The sequence below is a fragment of the Gekko japonicus genome, unplaced genomic scaffold, assembly GCF_001447785.1.
Source record: "Gekko japonicus isolate JY-2015 unplaced genomic scaffold, Gekko_japonicus_V1.1 scaffold2216, whole genome shotgun sequence".
Taxonomy (NCBI): domain Eukaryota; kingdom Metazoa; phylum Chordata; class Lepidosauria; order Squamata; family Gekkonidae; genus Gekko; species Gekko japonicus.
Genome location: NW_015163154.1, coordinates 100602 through 125944, shown reverse-complemented (window position 1 = coordinate 125944; position 25343 = coordinate 100602). Strand labels below are relative to the sequence as shown.

Below are 25343 nucleotides of genomic sequence, written 5' to 3'. Positions count from 1 at the left end.
TGCCTACATCACGTCTGGGTGACGGAATAATGCAGCACCTGTGTTTTCCCCGCAGGAATGGTCCCGCGAAGAACTATATATCCCCCGCCGAATCAAGATAAGTACTTGGGAGCCCTAACACAGTGGGAATTACTTCTGAGAAAGCATGCATAGAATTGCACCATTAAATGTTTTGCACTTGTAATGCCAAAATAAAGTTCCATAAATGCTGGAGAATTGTCACTTCCAGGGTGGCTACCATGAGAACTCCTGGGACTTCTTTTCTCAAGTCTTTCATCTCAAAGGACAGGTACTAATTTTGGCCACAGGACTGTGTATCTGTAAGGAGAAACGTGTGAAACTGAGGAGGTGGGGTTTGTCTGAGCTTGTCAAAAGGGGTATGAGAACAGTGGTACAAGAGACCTCAGTACAAGCCTGCTGTTGACCTTCATTGAAGATTTTTTCAAACAGAAAGTAAATGTTGTTTTTAAGCAATAAGACAATTGTGTGTCAATATACAAGGGCAGTCTTGCAAGTAAGAGCTCAAATGCACGATATACCCAACACATATTGGGTCACAGGTGCATGACATTGGGCTCACAGTCAGACGTACATTGGGAAACTCACATTAAACAGTGCTTATCCACTCAATGATGCTGCAGGGGGGGGGGTAAGGAGTTTCTGGTTTCCCTGCCACACACCTTTTGCCAGCAGAAGCAGCAGAGGATAGCTTTATGCCCCATTTCTCTTGCTCCATGTACCCTAGGAAGAGTACTTGGAGCCATAGAAAAGGAGCCACAGAAAACACGTCAGGCAATATCGTGTACTTCTGTAAGACAGTGCCTGTTTCTAGCCCATAACCTTTTCCCTAGTCTGTTTACTCAATCTTTCTCATTTGGTTAAAGTGTTTAAAAAAACCAAACCTGGTTGCTTAGAGGTAGGTTTTTTACCACTACAGGTAATCAGGTGGTAGCTACTTAGAAGCTGGCCTCAGATGATCAAGAACTTATGTGGCTCTTCTGTCATCTCCCTGCTATTCAGTGTCCAAGTAAAACATATGATCCATCGATCAAATCCACCAGAGATTTTCCAGATGATGTCATTAGCTTCATACGGCGACATCCAATGATGCACAAATCAGTCTACCCAGTGACCGGAGCACCTGTGTTTACTCAAATCAACGTCAACTACAGGCTGACTCAGATTGTGGTGGATCGTGTCATAGCTGAGGATGGCCAGTATGACGTAATGTTCCTGGGCACAGGTATGCTCAAGAGCAGGGGTGCATATGTTTCTAGGGGCATTTGTGATGTCTGTATGAGAGGTCCATAAGGGGGACATAAAGAGTATGGATGGGCATGAACTGGCTCACAAACTAAAGTTCATCTCTAATTTTGGCCGGTTTCAGGTTTGCACAGCCATGTTCATGAAAGAGCATCTGGCACAAACATTTCACGAACTTTGGTGTGGTTTGTGGTGACTCATGAATGGATATTTATTTATTTATTTGTACTTATACCCCACCCTCCCCGCAAATGGGCTCGTTTTCCAGACAAACTGTCTCCACTCAAACGGTTTACAAAACTCTAAGGCAATGGGGGGTGGAATTCTCCAGCCTTGGAAACACCAATAGGAGCCCTCCAAAGTTTAGCAGGCAGTGCTAGCTGCCAATAACAGAGTTCCCACTCTGCTCTATGGGATCAGGATGCTATATATATGCTCAGCTCAGCTCTGCAGCCTCTTTTCTCTCAGCTGCTTGCAATTACCAAGAGAGGCAGGGAACTTCTTAAAAGCGAAGTAGCAGAGCATATTCCCTCATGATTAAGAACTCTCCCTTGCTGGGGTTTTGGTGTTAGGTGGACTCAGGGTTCTGAGCCACCCTGTCCCTTTGCTAATGCCATGCAGAGGGGCTTAGCTAGTGGGTTCCTCAGCTGAGGACCCACATTTTATACCCTCCTACCCCTCCTGATTGTGAACCAATCCCTCTGTGCCATGAGGGTAAAAGAGGGTGCAAAGGATGCTTGTAGTGGAGGGAAAAAGTCCTCCACCCACTCCCCCATACCACAGGCCCCTGCCCCTGGGCACCAGACCCATCCTTCCAGCCCACAGGCGCCCACCCCTAGCAGGGCATCAGCAGAGGTCTCAGAGCCTCGTTTCCCTGATCTCTTCCTGGGGCTCTCCACAGAGGACAAAGAGTTCTTAGCACTGCTCAAAGATAAGCTTTTGATAGCACTCTTTGGAGAAGTCTCTGACAGTGATTGGGGGGAAGCATCCTCCCTTTCCACATGACTCCCTGCTGCTGCTGCCTCCAGTGCACTCCTCCATGGCCTCTCCCACTCCAGTGCCAGAAAGCAGCTGCCCTTCCTCCTACCTTCTCCAGTCCTTGGAGCATTGTTTGGAAACATTTCTGCACCCTCCCTAGTGACCCCTGTGTGGCAGAGTGCTAGGTGTGTCACATCCATGTCCAGAAGGGCACAAACCCCCAACATTTGTCCTCCCCTTTCCTCCACAGGCACCTGAGCAGGGAGAAGTGAAAGGGGAACAGGAGATCCCTCTAAGAAAGGCTCCCCTCACTCAGGGCGTCGTGGGTGGTGGGACATCAAGGCAGGTCACCCTCCAAGAGGTCATTCCCACGGGGATGCCAACAGTGCCATCCAGAAGGGCTACATGGAGGGTCTAGGAAGCAGTCACTTGCCTCATTGGTGAGATCTTTACTGTTGTTGGGTATTACATGTTAAAAACACTTCAGTGTATATGGGGTTAAATGTCTGTTTGTGTTGTTACAGGAAATCACATGCTTTTGTGTGAGCCAATGTTAGTTTAGGTCTGCAAGCCCGGGAAAATTCTTCCTGATCTAGGAGTTTGATTGGAAGCAAAGTGTCAAAGTGTTTTAGCATTTTATGGCTCCTCTTCCCGTCTTTGTTCTGTTCCACAAGAAGCGTGTAAGAGAAGCCATTGCAGCTCTTCTAGTCTCGTCCTTTGTAGAGTGAAGATGTAGCTATTAGCTCTGTTGTTATTTTCTTCCCAGTTACCTTTCCCTATGCTAGGATGTAGTAAATCTTTTCTATTTTAAACACACATGGACTCTGAGTCTGGATTATTTTACTCTAACGCTGCTAAGCTGTTTTTTCTCTCTGATGAATTGTGATTTTATATAAAAACTCCAACAACTGTGCATGGCCAACCCCTCTCTTTTTACAGGGCAGATTTAACCATGTAATTTCCTCAATACAACAAGTGATAATTACAGCATTACGGCATTACAGGCCATGGCATGGTTGCAACAGAGCTGACTGAAACTGAATCCAACGAAGACAGACGTTATGTATCTGAGTCGGGGGGGGGGGGTTGGGAATCCAACTCCCAGCACTTGACAGGGCACTATTGGAGCTGGCGCCAAGGGTGAGGAGCCTTGCGGTGACTCTGGATGCCTTGCTTTCCATGGAAGCCCAGGTCTCCACTGTTGCCAGATAGCCTTTTATCATCTTAGGCTGGTTGGGCAATTGATTCCCTACCTTACCCCCAGGACTTAGCTACAGTGATCTATGCAATGGTCAATTCCAGATTGGATTATTGTAACTCACTCTATGCGGGGCTGCCAGTGACCCTGACCTAGAAACTGCAGCAAGTGCAGAATGTGGCAGCATGACTGCTGACGATGACGCCTCCATGGGCACACATTCAGCCAGTGCTCTGCAAACTGCACTGGCTGCCAATAGAGTACCAGATCTGGTTCAAGGTTCTGGTTTTAACCTTTAAAGCCCTATGCAGCCAGGGATCTGCATATCTTTGGGACCATCTCTCCCCCTATGTGCCCTGTAGAGCCTTGCGCTCTGCAAATCTACATCTTCTGGTGGTCCCTGGCCCAAAGAATGTCTGTTCAGCCTTGACCAGAACCAGGGCTTTCTCTGCCTTGGTCCTGGCCTGATGGAACATGCTCCCATTTGAGATTAGAGCCCTGCGGGACCTGCTACAATTCAGCAGGGCCTGTAAAATGGAGCTGTTCCACAAGGCCTTTGGCTGAGGTGATGGTGTTAGCCAAATTGCTTTTGGTTATTAATAAAGATGGGGAATTATAGTTATTAATGTGCAATTGGCATCTAAGTGAGCAAAGTCCTCCCTTTTCCAGTAACCCACAAATAAACGCAGAAACCAAGTCTTAAGAAATGGATTCTTTACTGAGGGATATTCTCAATCATACAATAAAAACACAATCATACAAACAATTATTCAGACCTAGGAACGTTAGATAGAAATGGATAGCCACATTCACATTAGCAGGCAAATCGTTCGTGGGTGATAACGTATCTGTCCTGAAGAGGCGAAGCGATTCACAGTGAAAAGAAAGAGGGAGACTATAAGGGAAAGGGGTCATATTCTGAACCAGCAGAACACATAGAGAGACTCTGGGCAGTGCTTCACTGAGAGTCAACAAGATAGGGCAATGTTAGGTAGAGAGGAAGAGAGAGAGAGAGAGAGAGCATGGCTGGTCCTGCTCTTTTTAGACACTATCTGGACTTGGTAGTGGACTACACTGGCCACTTCCCCTGTCACATTCTCAGCCCCCAGGAAGTTTCTTGGCAAAAACTAGTTGCATGAGGGTGGTGGGGCTTAATGGTCGGGCAATATTGAATTCATTACTACAGACAATTTTCAGGATTATTAATGCTGATGGTTTGATGATTGCTCTGGCCAATGAGTCAGTTGGCTAATCCTTTTATGCAAATACAGGTCTTTTGTCCTCCTAGGCAGAATACATGTAGTATCTGGCGAAGGTGGGGTGTGTGTGCGGTATATCTGCAGTATAAGCTCCTTGCAGGGCAACAAGTGACGCCCATTACATCTGGGCCTCCCCTGCGATGCAGAGATGTGTTTTGTGATTAATCATCTAAAGATTCTGCCAAATGAGTTTTCCATTGGAGCATCGTCTAGAAGGCAGCATCGTCCAATTATCTGATGCCCTAACCAAGACTGTTTTTAGATAGTTTTAATGCTGTTGTATTGTTTAACCCTATTTATTGTATATTACAGTCACTACATTTGCTGAGTTGACTTGTGTAACCCGCCCTGAGCCCACGTGCAGGGCTGGGGGGATATAAATCGAAATAAATAAATAATATGTGAAAGGGAACAATAATTACAGAACATTATGATGTCTCACCTCCTGAGTAAGTTTATCTGAATCATGCAGAGAGAGGTTGGGGAATGCAATACTTTTCTGCTCTTTTCTGTGAAAGCACCATGTCGCACATGGCAGCTAGGTTTGTGTCTATGTTATTCCCAAATAAGCCTTGGGTTTTCATGGAAAGGAACTGGTATAAAATAAGAAGTAGTGTATTGTGCTTGGGCTGAAACAGAACCTTTTTGTTTTCAGATATGCCCCTTTCTTTCAGATACTGGAACAGTCCTGAAAGTTTTAAGTATAACCAAGGAGAAGTGGGACTTGGAGGAAGTAATACTGGAAGAGCTGCAGATATTTAAGGTAAAGCTCAAACACCAGGGTGGAATTTTAAAACATTAGCTGGTTACAGTTTAAGGCAACTAAGCTGTGATGGATTTCAGTCTTCCTCATTTGGAGAGTCCAACACAGCAAACCATCTTCATGCTTTTCTGGGGACAGCAAATGAATTTTGACAAGGTTAGCAACATTTCTAATATGGGTTTTTCACATTCCAAATGCATGATCTGGGCTGTTATTTATGACAGCTTATTGGCCAATTTATTATTTTTTATTTTATTGAAAACATTTATTAACCAGCTTTCTTCTTTACAGAGCTCTACAATATAGATAAAATACTTAAAATAGAATTCGTAAAATACATAAAAACCAAAATTTTATATCATAGTTTATGATTGTTAGTAACTTAATCAAATGTGATCTAAATAAAACTGACTTCAACTGCCTCCTAAAGTTAAAGTGAGAGGTCAGGCGTATCTCTCTGGAGAGGCTGTTCCAGAGTCATGGGGCTGCCATTGAGAAGGCCCTCTCTCAAGTTTCTTTGATTGATGGGACAATCAGGAGGGCCTGTGATCTTAATTCCTGGGCAGGGACATATGGGAGAACACAGTCCTTCAAATACCCCAGTCCCAAGCCATGTGGGGCTTTAAAGGTCAAAATCAGCACCTTGAATTCGGCTCAAGATTGGATTGGTAGCCAAAGTAATTGTTGCAGTATTGGTGTCACATTCTCCTGAAAGCTAGCCCCAAGCAGCAGTCTAGCTGTTGCATTCTGCACTAGTTGCAGGTTCCAAAGCCTCTTCAAGGGTGGGTGGCTCCAGGTAGAGGATATTTCAGTAGTCTGCTCTAGATTTAACTAAGGTGTGTGGCAACATCTGGCTGAACCAGGAACGGATGCAGCTGATGCACAGTTGAAGCTGGGCAAAAGCATTCTGAACCACTGGAGACACCTGGTTTTCTAAGATGACTGCCACATTAAGCAGCACTCCCAAGCTGTAAACTTGGCTTTTCAAGGGAAATGTAACCCCATCCAAGACAGGTGAGATCTGAAGTCCCTGGTCTGCCTTTCTACTACCCCAGCGAACTTCTCTCTTGTCAGGTTTTAGTTTCAGCTTGTTCACCCTTATTCCACCCATTACTGACTCCTAGCACTGGTTCAGAACATCAACAGCATTCTAGGAATTAGGTGGAAAAGAAAGGTAGAGCTCAGTTTGCTGTTGTTGTTGTTCAGTCACACAGTCGAGTCCGACTCTTCGCAACCCCATGGACCACATCATACCAGGCCATCCTGTCTTCCATCATCCTCCGGAGTTTGCTTAATTTCATGTTCATCGCATCGATAACACTGTCTAACCATCTCATCCTTTGCCATCCCCTTCTTCTTTTGACAAGAGCTGTGTAAAAAGTAAAGGTAAAGGTTCCCTTGCTCGAAAGCCAGTCGAATCTGACTCTAGGGTTGCGGTGCTCATCTCTGTTTCAAAGCCGAAGAGCCAGCGCTGTCTGAAGCCATTTCCGTGGTCATGTGGGCAGCATGACTAAACGCCAATGCGCATGAAACGCTGTTACCTTCCCACTGAAGTGGTACCTATTTATCTACTTGCAATTTCTTGCTTTCGAACTGCTAGGTTGGCAGGAGCTGGAACTAGAGACAGGAGCTCACTCCGTCATGCGCACACTCGGGTCTCGAACTGCTGAACTACCGACCTTCCACAGCCTGCAGTTCAGCATCTTAACCACTTGAGCCACCACAGCTCTATTAAGAGCTGGGTATCATCCACTTATTGGCGACACTACAGCCCAATCCTCCTGATGAACTCTCCCAGCAGCTTCACATGGGTATTAAATAGCAAAGATGTCATGAAATTTTCTTAATATATTTGCTATGTAGGTGGGTCATAATCTCTAGAAAGTCTTGAGCTTTAGACCATTGCAATCTTCACAGTGTTCAAATGGCTTTGAAATCAGGTGAAATGTTCTCTGTAAAAAAGGTGCGCCCCAAGTAAATTTCACCAAGTACTTTTGTTATCTCAACTATAGGGAGAGAAGATCCTTTGATTTAAAGGCTTCCAGTTGTTAACCAGAGGTGCTGCCTTACTCTAGGGTAGTCCTAACAGCAGGGACACCCCACTTCTAACCTGAACCAGAGACCCACAAACTCAGGCCAAGGAATACACTTTTGGTTCTGCAACACAGAGCTAGCTACAGCTCTGCAAAAGGATTTCAGTTTCAGGTTGCACAAGGCAGCCCTCCAAGACAATCTCCAGCCTTGCCTCTCCACCCAGAAAAGTATGCATATGAAACAATGCTGAGTTCCACCAGGTACAGTATCTGCATTTCTAAATCTATTCAGTGGCCACCTGGTGAATAGCCCTTCTGTCTCCAGAACTTCACATAGTCTTTTTGTGTAATACCTATGACTATGTGGAAATCCTTTGCCTCCACAACTGTCCTTCCATCCCTCAGGATACCGAGATAACTAATAAAACATTCAAATGTTTAGCGATCTTTTCTGGAGTCTATCAGGGACCCATTTCCCAACTTTTGTCTGAATCTGGGAACCTATTCAACCTGCAATGGCAGGACCATCAGCAGTCATCAAACCCATTCAGCCAGCTCCTGTCGCTCCATCTAGCACCTGGCTAATCTCATCAACACTATTATGAATCCAAACTCTGCCCTTCTGAGGCTTCATTGGTCAAACCTAGGTTTTGTTCCTCTTGGTGTCACACACCCTGGGACCCCTTATTGGTCCAGGTAATCTTTTGTCTTCACCTGATACAAGCCCCTTAAGGCCTCCCATTGGTCTGCATTGTTTTCCAATGTCTATATCCTCCAAAGCACATGGCCTCAGAATGTGTGTCTGCCCCAGGATGCCAACTGGCAGTTCACCCCCAAACTCTGTTTGGGCTATAATCCCTTCTCCATGGACGTCTGCACATCTGGACAAGTAGCTATAAACCCCATCCTCATCAACGCTTCACCCTCTTTTGTCTCTGATCTCTTTAAGTTCACTTCACCCCTTTATTTCCTAGCTCGTGTGTGTGTGTGTGATATTTTAGTAAAATTAGCTGAATGTGTTAGGGTTATTTTCTTAATACATTTCATAAAGGATATTCCTGTCTGTCATCTGTGCCACTCTGAGAGGGTTCTGGCTCTGGAAAAGTTGAAGTACAATCCCTAGCTTGTGCACCTATTAAGCAACAGCCTCTTAGCTAAATTCTCCCATCATAGCTTAAAAAGAGACCCGGTGTTGCAGCTAACACAGTACCTTCTTTCTGCTATCATGGACACAAAAAACAACTATCATTTTGAAAATACCAAGAGTACTCTATGGGCTGCCAAATAATCATGTACCAATTTGCTGCATTCTTGCAATATCACATCACAGGGCAAGGCAACGTATCAGATTTAAGATTTAGCTCAGCAGATGTTCCTCCACATTATAAATTTTGCCTCTAGTCTGTTTTTGTTTCCCTATGGGGGAAAAATGGAAAGGGGAAAGTGACTACAGTTCACTTAGATAGTCATACCAGAATTACATAAGCAGACAGGGCTGTATCCAGTGCACCATTTATATGATGATGCGGTGGGTGTATCTCTTCCCCTGCTCCCCCCCTAAATAGCTTTCATGACCAATATGACTGTGTCCAGAATTGACTACAGAGATCACTTATTGCCGGTCCTGTTCATTGGTTGTCTGTTTGCTTCTGGAACCAATTCAAGATTGGATCCAGGTTTTCTCCCATGTGTTCCTTCTCCAGGAGCAAGGTTGTCTACAAAGGAGAGGGCTTATTCTTCAGTGGTCCGGAATGGGGCAGTCCTTTACTTCTTGGACTGTAGCTCCTCCTCTTCAAGGCCAGGGTCTCTATCTGTGCAATTCCTGAAGGGGAGGAGCTTAAATCCCATAACTCCAGTTCTTTGGCCCTGCCCTAAGGTGTAGGACACTTATCACTGTGCTCTAGTGAGCGCTGCAATTTCTGGGCTAAGTTTCTTCTCCCCCCCCCCCTTTCTTTGGACATTTGTCCTATCCTTTTGGAATCACTCTCCTCTAGGCCAGGGTAGCTCACAGAGGAGCGGGGACAGGTTCTCCCTCCCCCTACCATGTTCTAGTGGTTAGAGGGAATAGGAGCAGTGGCCAGGAGTCTTCCTTGGCCCGTCTTCCTTCAGCGTGCCTTAGCTGCAGGGACCTCTAGCCCTCAGGCTGGGAGCCTGCCCCTTGCCACACAAGGATACAAGTGGTGGTGGTTCAGCTTGGGGAGCTTAGAGCAGGTGGAGGGCAGCTTGTTTTCACTGCTGGAGCACCTTGGTGCAAATGTGATTTTTTCCTGGGCTCCAAAAGGGGGCCAGCCAGCAGCCACAGACAGACTCCAGTGGGTTCCAGATGTTGTTCAGCCATTGCCACCTGCTGCTAAATCCTGATAAGGCCTGTTGGTTTCCTTTTTGGTTCACCATGAAAGTTAGAAGGTTGAGGAGGGGAGCACCAGCAGGACACTTTCACTTTCACTTCTGCCCTTTGAGTGGGAAATGGCTGCCAAGGTGGGGTTTTCCTCTTCTTAGCCCCCAGAGTAGGGTTGCCAAATTGTTTTCGGCCGGGAGCAGGGGCTTCCGGCTGGCGTCCGGGGTGTGTGCACGCGCGCGCGTCACCAGGATGTGACGTCGCACGCTGGGGGTGGGGCCACGGCCATTTGAGGGGAAAACATAGAGTTTTCCCCTCAAATGGCTATGGCCCGCCCCCAACGTGCGACATCACATCCGGGTGACGCGGGGTGGGGTTTCCCCCGGGCCCGATTTTTGTCGCGTCAAAAATCGGGCCATCAAAGCGGGGGATTCCCCACCCCCGGCCCCATTTGGCAACCCTACCCCAGAGAGTGTGGTGTCGGACATTGTTCTCCCAAATTCCCCTGCAGGTTCCTCCATCCCAGGTCCCAACAGGAAAACCCAATGGAGGGAATTCCCACCCTGGATCTCTCAGGCAATAATGCTCAGACCCATTTTCCGGGCCGGATCAAGAAGATGAGAAATGAGTTTTGGGAGTTCATGAAGCTAGTTCCCAGGTCCTCCAGCAGGCAAGGGAGATCCCACACTTCCAGCAGCACCTCCAGAGGCAGGAGGGAAGACAGATCCCCTCCTCCTTACAAGAAAAAAAGGCTGGGACAGTCCCCCAGCCATTCCACGGAACCCAGTCCTTTGATGGGGCTCTGCTCTAGGGACTTAGAAGTTTCAGATGCCTGTTCCACTAGGGAGGGAGGAGAGCTCTCAAAGGAAGAAGAACCCACTGTAACAACCATGCAAACGCAACTCTTCCATCAGAAGTTCTATAGTAAGCAGTCACCTAAGGTATTGTGGGCTCTTGAAATCCCTTACAACACCAAGGAAAAGGCAGAACAAGACTCAAACTTTCTGGATGGCGCATTCAGAGCTCTGCCCAAGGCTGGGAGGGCCCCTTTAGGGCTTCCTTTTCCTGCTGTTTTTAATAATGTGGTCAATTCAGAGTGGGATGCCCCCACCAAACCAAAGGCTAACCACAATATTATTTCTACGTTTAATTCTTTAGTTCCTGAGGCAGCCAAGAAATTTAAGCTTCTTCTAGTGGATGATCCCATGGCCAGTTTGTGCTTCACCTTTGTGCTCCTGATGTGATGGTTCCCCCAGGGATCCTTGTGATGTGCATTGAACAAACTCTACACAGGGAGTTTGAAGCCTCTTCCACATCTCTGAGGGCCTCCACCACCTGCTCCCTCTTTGCTACAGCAGCTTATACCTGGGCTTCTGATCTGGCAGCAGTGGATAGTGATGTTCCCAAGGCAACCAAGGATGAGCTGAAGAAGAGCACCCTGGCCACAGTCTTTGCAGCTGACACTTCCTTGGATTCCATACAGCTGTCAGCTACAGCCATGGCCTTGAGTGTCACAGCCAGGTGCAACACCTGGCTAAGGAACTGGGAGGTGGATCACTCAGCCCAGGCCAAGGTAGCAAGTTGCCTTTCAAGGGTGGCAACTTGTTCAGAGAAGGTATGGATAAATACCTTGTGGAAGACAAAGATAAGAAGAAGTCCCTACCTTCCAAGAAGAAGCATAGTAAAGGTAGGAGATACTTTCATTCCTTTAAAGGATCAAAGAGATCAGGACCCAGTTCTTCCAGGCCCTTAAAGGATATGTGGCAACCAAAACAGCAGAGTTCCATTGGAGCAGTCAACTACAGCAAAGCAGGTCAGAACAATGAGGGTTTCAAAGCTCCCTCTTTCTCACTGTCCAGAATCTTCAGTCTCTCCAGGAGTCGGGGGTGGCTGGGACGGTCTGCAGATTAATGGGAACTCTCCATCTCAGACAAATGGGTCTTGGACATGGTCACCAATGGATAATCACTAGAATTCAGCATGACACAGGGCAACCATTTTCTTCAGATCCTCAGGAAATGTTCCAAACATAACCATCTCCTTCTTCTGCAGGCCATCCAGCACCTGCGGGATATCAGGGCAACTGAGCCAGTGTCCAAGGCACAATGGACTTTGGGCATTTATGCCATTCTTTTTCTGGTCCCAAAGAAAAATGGGGACATCAGAGCTATCCTGGACCTCAAATGGTTAAACAGGAGGATAGGAAAGAAGAAATTCAGAATGGAGAACCTGAGATCCATTGTGGCCTCCATTCAGAAGGGAGTCTTCTTGGCCTCTATAGACCTCTCCAAAGCCTATCTTCATATCTCCATTTGATTAGCCTAGCCTATCTTCATATCTCCATTTGATTAGCCTATCAGAGGTTCCTGCGGTTCACCTATGATGGGAAGCACTTCCAGTACTGGGCCTTTGCATTCAGCCTGAAGATGGCACCCAGGGTTTTCACCAAACTTCTGGTAGCACTCGTGGCACACCTGAGGACGCAGGGTGAGGACAGATGGGTTAGAAATGAGCAGTATTGGGAGTTTCTAAGCATTTCACCGCTCAGACACATCTCGTCTTGCTTGGATGGAGACACGCCGAGACCTGGCTGACGGAAGGGGTTCGAGTTCGTCCTGCGTTGCTGCGGAGCCAGTATGGCGCCTAGAGATGACTGCCGGAGCAAGTGATCACGACCAATTCATTAAAAAGACTTCCAAAAGATCTCCAAGGCTACAAACTGTGAGTTAAGCAAAGCTCAGGTGAAAAATAAGTGAATGGAGCCTTGGTAGTAATTGGAAGCGCCTAAGTTTGAAGAGCGGGGGGAGGAGATTTCAAGCCCCCCCAGGAGTAAACTGTAAAAAATGGTTTTAAAGTGAAAATAAAGAGATTTCGAGCCAAACCAAGCGCATAAGAAGTTAAGCGAACGCAAAAGCTGCTAAAATATACGAAGCGGAATTAAAACGTATAACTTTTGCTTTGTTTTGGAAAACTTACTTCTTGTTGACATTATGGCTGGGAGAGGACGGAGAGCGCCGGAGAAAAAACTGGTGACCGGAAATAACATACCAACGACTCCCTCCCAGAACCAGGAAGCATCTACAGACCTTGCTTCGCTGTTAGCAAATGCACTGCGCCCTCTAATGGAACAGATGACTACTCTCAACACCAAACTGGACAAGGTGCAGATACAGCTAAAGCAAATGGACAAGAGAACTAAAGTAACTGAGAAAACATTGAAAAAGATGGAAAAACAGACTGAGAGTATTAATAAAAGAGTGGATGAAGCAGAGAAGGAGAGATCCTTGGATAAAACGCAACTAATACAGCTCCAGGTGGAAAGATCCATGTATGTTCTATGTTTCCATGGAATACCTGAGGATAAGAATGAGGATCTAAAGGAACTTTTGGTGATTGCCTTGGCCTCACTAATGGATTACAAACAAGAAGACTTAATTAAGGAAATGGATGTGGCGTACAGGACTTATCCGGACTTTATTTTTATTTTTTTTTTCCCGGACTTTATAAAGAAAAATAAACTCCCAGGGGAAACTTATTTAAAATTCACGAAACGATCAACCCGGGAACTGGGGCTGAAGTGAACAATGGGGAAATCCTTAAAAATCAAGAATGAAGAGATAAAATTTATGAAAGACATCCCATTTGAAGTAAGAAAAAAAGAGGAAACTATACAGGATGCTTACTCTCTCTCTGCAAAAATAGGGAATAGAGTATAGATGGCTATTTCTGGAAGGGTTGAGTTTTAATTACCAGGATAAAAAATATAAAATTGACTCTGTTCCAAAAGCGGAAAGATTTTTGGATCAAATACTTAATGTAAAAAAGAAGCAGAAGGAAAAGAATTTAAAAACGAATGCGGAGGAAGAAGAAGATGAGGAATCCTACTCACAGGACTCAACAAGCCAAACTTCCTCGTCATCAGAATAATCTGAATCGGAGAAAGGAGAGGCCACTCCCAAACTGCAGAAAATGAAGACACCTAAGAAGAAAAGACTCTAAAACTAAAGCATGAGTGCTAAGGGCAGTAATTGTGCCAAGCTAATAACTTTATACTTTTTATAATCAAACTAATCTCTGTATAACCTGTACTAATAGGTTAAAAAGGTCTATTTTTAAGCTTTTTTAGATCGTGATTTGTATTAGTCTCTACCCCTTCCCCATATCCAATAGGAGATTTAGGATAGAATGGTAGTTTTTCCTCCCCTTATCTAGTATATTATATGTATTTAGACTTCCCTGACCCATTTCCCATAGTAATAGTGATAGGGCATTAGTACTCCTTTCCCCATTCCATATATATGTAGTGTGTAAAAGGTAAAGGTTCCCTTGCTCGAAAGCCAGTCGAATCCGACTCTAGGGTTGCGGTGCTCATCTCTGTTTCAAAGCCGAAGAGCCAGCGCTGTCCAAAGACATTTCCGTGGTCATGTGGCCGGCATGACTAAACACCAAGGTGCACGGAACGCTGTTACCTTCCCACCGAAGTGGTCCCTATTTATCTACTTGCAATTTCTTGCTTTCGAACTGCTAGGTTGGCAGGAGCTGGAACTAGAGACGGGAGCTCACCCCGTCTTGCGGCACCCGGGTCTCGAACTGCTGAACTACTGATCTTCCACAGCCTGCAGTTCAGCGTCTTAACCACTTGAACCACCGCAGCTCCATTAATGTAGTGTGTAGAAAATGCAAATATATATATATATATATCCCCCTTCGGCCCCCCCCCCCCAAAAAAAGGAAATGAGCAGTATTGAGTATGTATCTCAACTGTTGTTCATCTGTTCACTTTTCAGCATCCGTCACCTATCTTGACAATGGAGATGTCCTCAAAGCAGGTAATTTGCAATTAGGGTTGTATGATAGTTTTAGCATCTGCAGTTTGCTTGCTTTGCAAATGATGCCTTAAGGATTATGGCCTGACCTTGTATGGCATTTAATAAATGTTTGTGATATGTTTTAATTTTTATTGTTGTGTAACATGACAATGTATATTGATGGTAATAACATGGTATGTCTCTCCTAACTACTCTTTTTTGTCTACTTCCCTGTCTAAGTATCTCCTAGTAATTCTAAATGCTTTCCGATTTGGAGAAAAGAAAAGAAAATGGGTGAGAGATAAATAACTTCTCTCCTTTCCAGAAGCCTCAATCCAAAGAAGGCCATCTTATTTTGTCCCACTGAAATCAAATTAGTTGGTGACTGAGGCTGCAATCCTAAAAAAAAACACCACAACTTTACTTGTAGTAAGCCCTGTTTAATAAACTTCCATTATTTTCAAGTAGTCCCATATCGAGTAGTCCTGTTTGTTAGGCTTGCTCCTTAACTTGCCTCATTGATTTTAGTATGACAACTAATTTCATCTGCTTTGGGCCCCTGTCTCTTAGTAGATGTTTCCTAATCAGTAGTAAAAGAGTTCAAATACATAATACCATATTTCAGAATATCAGGTACAGATCCTGTTTTTAAATGCAATGTACTCTATAGAGGATTTCACCACTAACTTGATAGCCTAACATTACTATAGGAGAGAAGAGGTGATTTCAGAAGTCCTTTCCAGCAGAGATTTGTGAAAATTCTGAATCGCAGCATGTCTCTGTTTTATTTATTTATTTATTTAGGGATTTATATCCCGCCCTACCCAGCGGCTCAGGGCGGTTAACAAGCGGCAATGCCGAATTAAAAACTTAAAACAGTAAAACAATATTTCATACATAATAAAATCGGTGCTCTAATAATCTACATAAAATCATCAAGATGCGCACAATGAACACCATTTCACATTGGCGGCCGACTTTTTTAATGGCATGAGCACCAGGAATGATATTCTCCTCATCTCTGCCGGGCGACATCTACCCCCCCAGTAATGGGGTAGATGGATGATGGAATCTCAGTGGTGGAATAGTGGCGGTGGCGGCTCCTACTCAAAGGCCTGGTGGAAGAGCTCCGTCTTGCAGGCCCTGCGGAACTGTACAAGGTCCCGCAGAGCCCGGATCTCCTCCGGGTGCTCATTCCACCAGGTAGGAGCCGCCACCGAAAAAGCCCTGGCCTTAGTTTGGGCAAGCTTCACACTTTGGGGGCCTGGGACGTCCAGGAGATGGAGATTCCCCGATCGCAGTGCTCTTGAGGGAACATACGGGAAAAGGCGGTCCCTTGGGTTTTGGCTGGGATAGGATGTTTTAATGTTTTAATCGACACTGGGTACGTTTGTTTTTTAAAGATTCTTTTAAGATTTTTCAATCTAGTTTTCAATGTTATGTGCACTGAATTTTGGGGCCAGGCTAGAGTACAAATTTAAATAAATCAGTAGTAAGATGTTATGCCATACCTGGTGATTGGTTACTTGCAGGGCCGGCCCGAGGTTGTCCTGTGCTCTAGGCAAGCGCAGATGCCAACATCCCGGCGGGGCCTGGAGACCTCTCCGCCAGAACCAGACTGGGAGGAGGGTCACCCTGCCGCTGCTCGCCTCCTGCCTCCCGCCTCCCCCCGCCCCTGCTGCAGCCTTTCTGCCAGGCGAAGAAACCACAGGGGGCGGGGGCTGGCGGCATGGGAGATGGTGTGGCGGCGAGGAGCAAGCAGGATCGCGGGGGGTGCGGGTACTCCGCCACTATCAGGGCTACTTTTTAAAGGGAGCTCCGCTGGGGGGGGGTACGGGCGCGTGAGAGAGAGGCTTTCCTTTCCTGATTCCCCAACTGCTGAGAGAGGAGGAGATGGAGGCAGGGTGAGCAGATGGCAGGCGGCAAGGTGTGCTGCTGCCTCCCCCCTCTCAGCCGCCGCCGCTGCTCGCCTCCCCCCGCCCCTGCTGCAGCCTCTCTGCCGGGCAAAGAAGCCACAGGGGGCGGTGGCCGGTGGCGTGGAAGAGGGTGTGGCGGCAAGGAGCAAGCAGGATCGCAGGGGTGCGCAGCTCTGAAGTGCAGAGCCACGGCCGCCCGCGCACCACGCCCCCCACATGCTGCCGGCGGGTTCCCCGGCAAAAGCTTCCCTTGCTGCCTCCGCCGGGCACTCCTGAGTTGCTAAGGGCGCCAGAGGGGCGGGCGCCCGGTTAGGGCGGCGGGTTGCGGGGTTTGGGGGGCGGGGCGCAATTTGGCACCCCTGAGGGCCGGCGCGCCCTAGGCCAGACACTAGCTGGCCTAGTGATAGAGCCGGCCCTGGTTACTTGACTGTCCTTTTGACGCACTGGAAAAATACCTGAATAGCTGCAGAAGGCTTTGGGCATTGCTGAACTTGACAGTGGGTCAGACCTTTTGGGGGTGATAAAAACTGAGGTTACTTAGACAAATGGAGCCCCTTAATGACCTATTGGAACATAAATTGTATTTGTTGTGCAAATTTAAGATTGGATAGATATTTTGCAATAATAAAAATGTTAATTTTTAAAATATGAAAAATTGCTAAAGGGCAATTGAGACCAACCCAGAGTTGCTTGCAGAAAGCTTTTAATTAATTTTCCATGCTCAATTTCCAGCAACAACTGTACATTGGTTCCAGAGATGGGTTTGTTCAGCTCTCGCTGTACAGATGTCACACATATGGAAAGGCTTGTGCCGATTGTTGCCTTGCCAGGGACCCATACTGTGCTTGGGATGGAAATTCTTGTTCCAGATATACACCAACCTCAAAAAGGTAAAAAAAATAAAATAAATCCTTGCATAGTTTGCCTCATCATCCATGAGTGTCTAAGAATGGGTGTGTGTTATGATCCCACTGTGGTGGCATTTTTGATGTGCACTGCCAGAGCAGCATGAGAAGACACATGGGCGAGCCCAACACTGTTATCAACCATAGAGATTTGTCAGGGTCCCATGTCTGTGATCTGCCTCTGGATACTGGCATTTGGTGTAGTATATAGGCATGGATTTCATAAACAATTAATTACTATTAAGAAATATATGAGCCATTTTTTCATTGTGAAAGTGAAGTACAATTACAGTACATAATAACACAGTACAAAATGTAATAAAAACATCTAGTATCTTAAATTAGTAAAGCCAGACCCAACATAATATCAATTTGAATTGGTAGTACAGTCAAAATACTCAGATTGCCCAGACAAGTAAATCTTCAAGGCTGCCTTGAAGCCAACTAAACTCAGATTTTTCTGGATTACTCCTGTAAACTAGTTAAAAGGATTAGAACTGGTAAGAGTGGATGTTGATTCAGTTTTGACTCTCAGTTTAAGTCAAGTTGGCATTACTGCTGCAGAGCTCAGGAGTGAGAAGAAATATTTCAGAGAAGGAGAGGAGAAATCTGAAGCGTAATCCCAGGACCTGCCTTCAACTCCATGTGGGAGCACAGGATACACTGAACATGCAAGGAAATGATAGAAAATTGCATGACTTTGTGGCCAGATGGCATGTATCTGAATCACATGACATCAATCATGACTGGAAGTGTTAGAGACAGAGTTATGACCTGGCTAGGGGCGAGTCCAGAACTGTGAACAGCAGACCACGAAAACTAGGAACAGAAAACACAAACTGAGTATCCAAAGATATACATTAGTTGGGAGCATGCATGAATCTGGAGCAGACCTCATATAACATTAGAAATGAAGAGTGAAAATCTTATGTGGATTTTACGGATGTGTGTCTCTGGCAAGAAATTCTCTCTTTCATTAACATGCACTGAAGTTCTAAAAAACCTAAGAAATACATGCTAACCAGTATAGAAAACACGGCTTTTGATTACTCCGTGCTTAATGAGTGTCAATCAAAGGTATGGACTATTCCCATTAAAAATGTTGGCTTCTAGTTATATGGAAAGTTATGGGAATGCTTAGTAAATTTGCAGATGATACTAAATTGGGAGGGGTAGCAAATACAGTAGAAGACAGAGTCAGGATGCAGGATGATCTTGACAGGCTGCAAAATAGGGCTAAAACAAATAAAATGAATTTCAATGGGGATAAATGTAAAGTTCTGCATTTAGGTAGGAAAAATCAAATGTATAATTATAGGATGGGGGACACTTGTCTTGGCAGTAGTATGTGTGAAAAGGATCTAGGGGTCTCAGTAGACCATACACTGAACATGAGTCAGCAGTGAGATGCGGTAGCTAAAAAGGCAAATGTGATTTTGGGCTGTGTCTACAGAATTATAGTGTCCAGATCACGTGAGCTGATGATACCACTTTACACTGCTCTGGTTAGACCTCACGTAGAGTATTGTGTTCAGTTTTGGGCACCACAATTTAAGAAGAATATAGACAAAGTAGAACATGTCCAGAGGAGGGCAATGAAGATGGTGAGGGCTCTGGAGACCAAGTCCTATGAGGAAAGGTTGAAGGAGCTGGGTATGTTTAGCCTGGAGAGGAGATGACTAAGAGGTGATCTGATAACCATCTTAGGTACTTGAAGGACTGTCATATAGAGGATGGTACGGAGTTGTTTTCTGTTGCCCCAAAAGGTCAGACCAGAACCAACAGGTTGAAATTAAATCAGAAGAGTTTTCGGCTAAATATTAGGAAGAACTTCCTGACAAAGCAGTTCCTCAGTGGAACAGGCTTCCTCAGGAGGTGGTGGGCTCTCCTTCTTTGGAGATTTGTAACCAGAGGCTAGATGGCCATCTGACAGCAATGCTGATTCTGTGAACTTAGGCTGATCATGAGAGAGAGGGCAGGAAAGGTTGCATCAGTGCTTAGTTCTTATGGCCCTTTCTTACATACCTAGTGAAATGCTGATCACCATTTTGGAGTCAGGAAGCAATTTTTCTCCTGGCCAGTTTGGCTGGAGATCCTGGAGGTTTTTGTCATCTTTTGGGCATGGAACAGTGGTCACTGGAGGTGTGTGTAGGGCATTTGTGAATTTCCTGCATTGTGCAGGGGGTTAGACTAGATGACCCTGGAGGTTCCTTCCAACTCTATGATTCTATGAGTGTTCTTGTTGATCTTAGTGATGTCTCATTCACAAATGCTGCTATCAGGAGGGGGGAGCTTCTGCATGTCTACTTCATCTAACCACCATTTTATATACATGACTTACATATATGTCATCTAAGCACCATCTTATATACATGACTTCAGAAAGCCTTATCAACTTGATGCTCTTTTCTAGGCGGGCAAGGAGGCAAGATGTCAAATATGGAGACCCAATCACTCAGTGCTGGGATGTTGAAGACAGTAAGTATTTGCATCTCTAAATACATTTCTAAAAGAATGTATTCATCTCTTCCATTGTGGGTATAAGGCAATAGCATCTTAAATCTTATGAACAAGCATTGGTCTGTTCCTTTAAAAGAGTAGTGCAATTCTTTTTTGTAGACAACAAGTTTTCTGTCCTGAGCTTACCAAATTGTCGAGCTTTGGCTCCTGGTAACTGGCAACACTGACTTGCAGTATATATTATCAACAATCTTGTGGTTAAGTTGAAATTTCCTTGACAACAGAATATAAATCAAGTGTTCAGCTTGGGTTATTTTTTCTTTTTTGAAGCAGGGAAACTAATAGAAAAGACTGCGGTTAGTACAATAGTTCTTCCATTTAGCTTAATCTTTGATTTAGGAAACCTAACTGCTTTCAATTCCCCCCACCTCAATTATATTCATAGAATCATTGCATCATAGAGTTGGATGGGACCTCCAGGGTTATCTAGTCCAACCTCACAAGGCTCTCAAGAGGCAGTGGTATAAAATTCATCTAAAACTGTGAGCCATGGGTTCCAGGTATGGTGGTTAAGATAGTGTGGGGGTTGAGCACCACTGGATAGGGAGTGAGACTGGATTCTCTCATTCCTGCCCACAAATCCCACACTAGTTGCCAACTTGGGAGCTCCCCCTGAACCATCACTTTTCTTCTTCACTACTAAGAAGGGAGTATTGAAGGGGGATGATCCACCTTCTAATAAGCCATCTTGCTTTAGCTTGTCCAAAACTAGCTTCAGACTTATTGGGCTTCCCTGAAGAGGAGGCATTAATGACGCTTGACTGACTGAATTCCTTCCTTCAAGAGGGCAGAGGATTTGCCCTACCAGGATAGCCTTCTTCAGCTCAAACCTGAAGATCTACTTGCTCAAAAACTGGTGGTATACCCTTCTCTTTCTTATGCTTATTTGTTGTTTGCAGTAGCATTTCATAAGCAAGCATCTGATGTTTGGGCATTTGGGGGGCCCTGCACCACCTTCAGAAAACATGAGCACAGCTTACAATTTACACAAAAGGTCCCATCCCAAAAGAGCTATTGAGCAATCTGGGATTAAAAGAAACCTATGCTTGATATTCAAATTATATTGGAGTCAAAACTTTTGGAGGCAGCCATCCACATCAACAACAACAAACTTCCTGTTCAAATTTCTTAGTCCCTCTGGGCTAACCTTTTCAATCACTCTCTTCTTCCTTCTCAACCATCTGCAAATTTCTGGTTCCTTTCTTCTCTTCACACATTCCTTCCCAAGGGTTCATTCCACAGACCGCAAGGTCCTTTCTCTTGGGCTTTCCTGTGCCCATCTTTCTGAAACTTCCCTTATTTCTCTTCTCAGGGCAGACCCTGACCACCAAAACCTTCGCTTGCCTCTTCTTATGACTTTTCTCTTGCACTTTCTTCAAATTTCTGTTCATAAACACTCTATGGCCTCGGTCACACGGAGCATTAGCCACGCTAGAGAGACGGAAGATAGGTGGATTTTCCGAGCGCAATCACAGCACCACATCTGGGAAGCGTAGAGCTTCTCGCCAAAGATGCGGGGTAAAAAACTAGTACCTCCGAGGTACTAGTTTCTGAAAACCGCGGGGCAAGGGTGGGCGTCTGATCGCGTTTCCAGTGGCATCCGGCGCCCGCCCATGTCCCCTCGCAAAAAGGGTTTTTTTCCAAGTCTCCATGGGATGCGCACAAGTACCCAACGGAGCATGCGCACATTTCAGTTAAAAAAACACACACAACACAACCCTGTTTGCCGCGCTGCTCCGCACCTCCCCCCTAACCATGGGAGCTCGACGGGACCTCAACCTAACGCCTGATCACGCAGTCGCGCGTTATTTTGCTCCGGGGCAAACAGCCACGCCTCCCCCCTGCATTTTCCTGCCCGTGTGGCTGAGGTCAATATGCAGCATCCACCAAAGGAGACATATTTTTAGTCTGCCAATCATCCAGCTTCCATAACCTTTTCTAATATTCTCCATGACTTGTCCCATAAACATGATATTCAATATCTCACAATTCTCTGCTGCCTCAAACTTCTGAAAAGCCTTTATCAAATGGTTCTGAAAAGCAGAAGTATCTTCTTCCTTTCTTTCTTCATACAACTTGCCAAAATTTATCTGCTTTAAATCCGCCTGTGCCAAACCACTGAGCAACACCTCTCTGTATCTCTGATGCCTTACTCTATCTACTTCAGTGTGGTTACCCTATTGTGGGTCTGCCATGGACATTGTTTGGTCATTTGAGATCTCCATTTGTAAAAGTCTGAACTGGTGAATGGGGCATGTACAACAGCTATTTAACCACTTTGCTCTGGGACCTTTCTCAATGGGCAACAATCAAATTGTTTAGGAACTTGGACGTGGTCTTGTAGGCACAATATGGATGCCTTAGACCCAGCCCTATTCTGGTATTCTTCAATAGTAGAGTCTGCTTCAGTCTTTACATGATCTGGAGGTGCCTCTTGGCATTCATTTTGCTTCATTTTGCTTTCCAAGGCCAAACTTGTCTGTTATTCCGGTTACCTTTTGACTTTCTACTTTAGCATTCCAGTCCCCTATGATGAGGAGGACATCATTTTTTGGTGTTAGTTCTATGAGGTGTTGTAGGTCTTCATAGAATCGGTCTACTTCAGCCTCTTCTGCATCAGTGGTTGGGGCATAGACTTGGATTACTGTGATGTTGAATGGTTTGCCTTGGAATCGGACCGAAATCATTCTGTCATTTTTGAGATTGTATCCCAGTACTGACTTTTGCACTCTCTTGTTGACTATAAAAGCCACACCATTTTTTCTACGAGATTCCTGGCCACAGTAGTAGATATAACGGTCTTCTGAGTTAAATTCTCCCATTCCTGTCCACTTTAGTTCAGTGATTCCTAAGATATCGATGTTAAGTCTTGCCATCTCATTTTTGACCACGGCAAGCTTACCTTGATTCATAGATCTTACATTCCAGGTTCCTATGCAGTATTGTTCTTTGCAGCATCGGACTTTCCTTTCACCATCAGACACATCCACAACTGAGCGTCCTTTCGGCTTTGGCCCAGCCACTTCACTCTTTCTGGGGTTACTTGTACTTGCCCTCTGCTCTTCCCCAGTAGCATATTGGACACCTTCCGACATGAGGGGCTCATCTTCCGGTGTCATATCTTTTAGCCTTTTGTTACTGTCCATGGGGTTTTCTTTCTTTTTTTTAAGACCCCGGAGGGGATTTTTTATTGATTTTTTAAACACTACAAAAACTAAAACAGAAAAAAAGGGAAAGGGAAAGCTACATATAAGGGAGAAAGTAAAGAACCCACTACTAACTAAAAACCCAAGAGAGGAGATCTCCAACTTCTTCTCTCTCTTCTGCAGTTTGTAGGAACTTTTCGGGGCTGATGCCACCTGCTCAGACAAAGAGTCCTCATCAGACGAACCAGTTTCCAGCTCTCCACTGGACTTATCGTCCTCTTCTTTTTTCTCGTCCTCTGGCCTTCCCAGCTGCTCCTTTAGAAACTCTTGAGCTTTAAGAACAGAGTCAATCTTGACCTTCTTCTCCTTGATCTTGAATATTACTCCTTCTGGAAACAGCCATTTATATCCAATTGAGTTTGTTTGGAGGAAAAACACAAGTTCTTTGTATTTCTTTCTGCGTTGTCTTACTTCAAATGGAATATCCTTTAGCGTTCTGACAGCATTCTCCCCCACCTTCAGGGGTGTCGCAGCAACTGCTTTCAGGATAGCATCCCTGACGTGCCTCTTCAAGAATCTTACTACAATTTCCCCAGGCAGATTATTTTTCTTTATGTATCCTGAATATGACCTGTAGGCCACATCCATGTCGTTGAGCAGCAAGTCTGCCTTTATATCTGCTACTGGGGCAAGTAGCTCACTCATAAGTTCTTTAAGATTCTCTCCTCTTTTCTCTGGCACCCCTTGGAAGCGCAGGACCATATTAGCCTTATCCATTTGCACCTGCAGCATCTGATCTTCCAAAGATACAGTTTTCTTTTCCAATTTTTGCACTTTTTTCCTCACTATCTGCGCTGTCTCAGCCATTTCCTTTGCTTTCTCAGCATCCTGCTTCATTACTTGAATCAAATCCGTTATTTGCGTTTGTTGAGCAGTAATGCTTGTTGTCACAACTTGCAGCTGCTTTTGTTGTACAGTAATATTCGCTGTTACCATAGACATCTGTTCTTTAAAGACATTGAGCTGTTCCAGCAGAGGGTGCATGACCTCTGTCATCGCCTTCGTTGTCTCACTGGTCGTTTCCGGCACCTTCGGGGACTCTAGTTTCGCTTTTAAAAGTTTCTCTTTGTCCCTCTTCCCTGCCATCTTTATCTCGTTTGTTTGCTTTCGCAATAAATTTTAAAGTCTCTGAATATACGCTTATCTGTATAGCTCAATGGATGAGTACTTCTGGGTAATTTCTTGTTTATTCTTCCACTCCCTCCCCTTTCGCTCAACGATTTATGGACATGGGAGGCGTCCCTCCCACCACTAGCTTCTGCCGTTTCACCGCTTCGGGTAAGGAGTGTCTTTTCGTTTTAAAATCAGTTCTCATTTGACTCACGTTCATAGTTGGTCTTCCGACCCCTCTTCATTCATCATTTCAAACGCCTGATGTCCTGAACTTGATCCGGCTAGCTTCACTTGTACCATCAGGTCTCTTGGCCGGACGGACCACTGGAGCAAGGGGGAGCCTTGATTCCCTGGCATTCGGACAGAGAAGAGGCTACCCCCTCAAAGCTCCTTGGCCAGGTGCCCTTTCCCGGGCTCCTGGGGGGGTTACGAGCCTGCTCACCCCCTCCATCCGCCAGAGCATGGAGACACCCCCGGGAGGTCCGGGAGGTGAGTCCGTGAGCATGCCGCCATCAACCGGAAGCCCTCGTCCATGGGGTTTTCTTGGCAAAGATGCTGGAGTGGGTTGCCATTTCCTTCTCCAGGGGATCACACTTGGTCTGTGGCCTGTCCGTCCTCTGTGGCCCTCCATGGCATAGCTCACAGCCTCATCGAACCACGCAAGCCCCCTCACCATGACAAGGCTGTGATCCATCTAATGCACAGAGTATGGGAAATAAACAGGAGGAACTTGAAATTCAAATATTGGAAAGTAAGTATGATCTGATAGGTATCACTGAGACTTGGTGGGATGAGGCTCATATATGGAGCACAGTGATTGAAGAATCTGCGTGATGCCCCATGTCTGGCAGAGTTAGATTTCCAGCAAGGTGAACACTTGAATTATATTCTGTTGGACGGCCAGTCAGAATATAGTCCAGGAGATCTGGACCTGGTGTTGAAATCCATGGCTTAGACTGAAATTGAATCCGATGAAGACCGAGGTCCTGTGCCTGAGTCGGAGCGGGCCAGTGTTAGGGATCCCTCTCCCGACCTTCGATGGG

At 45.5% G+C, this 25343-nt stretch overlaps 1 protein-coding gene across 1 annotated transcript in view; it reads left to right on the top strand.

The window, feature by feature from the left end:
- Positions 1-25343, top strand: part of SEMA3D (semaphorin 3D) — a 170209-nt gene that overhangs the window by 116631 nt on the left and 28235 nt on the right. Inside the window, exons 11-15 of the mRNA XM_015407058.1 lie at positions 1021-1243; positions 5373-5461; positions 14620-14661; positions 17289-17446; positions 19875-19939. Of these exons, the coding sequence (XP_015262544.1) occupies positions 1021-1243; positions 5373-5461; positions 14620-14661; positions 17289-17446; positions 19875-19939 (577 nt within the window). The remainder of the gene's footprint in view (positions 1-1020; positions 1244-5372; positions 5462-14619; positions 14662-17288; positions 17447-19874; positions 19940-25343) is intronic.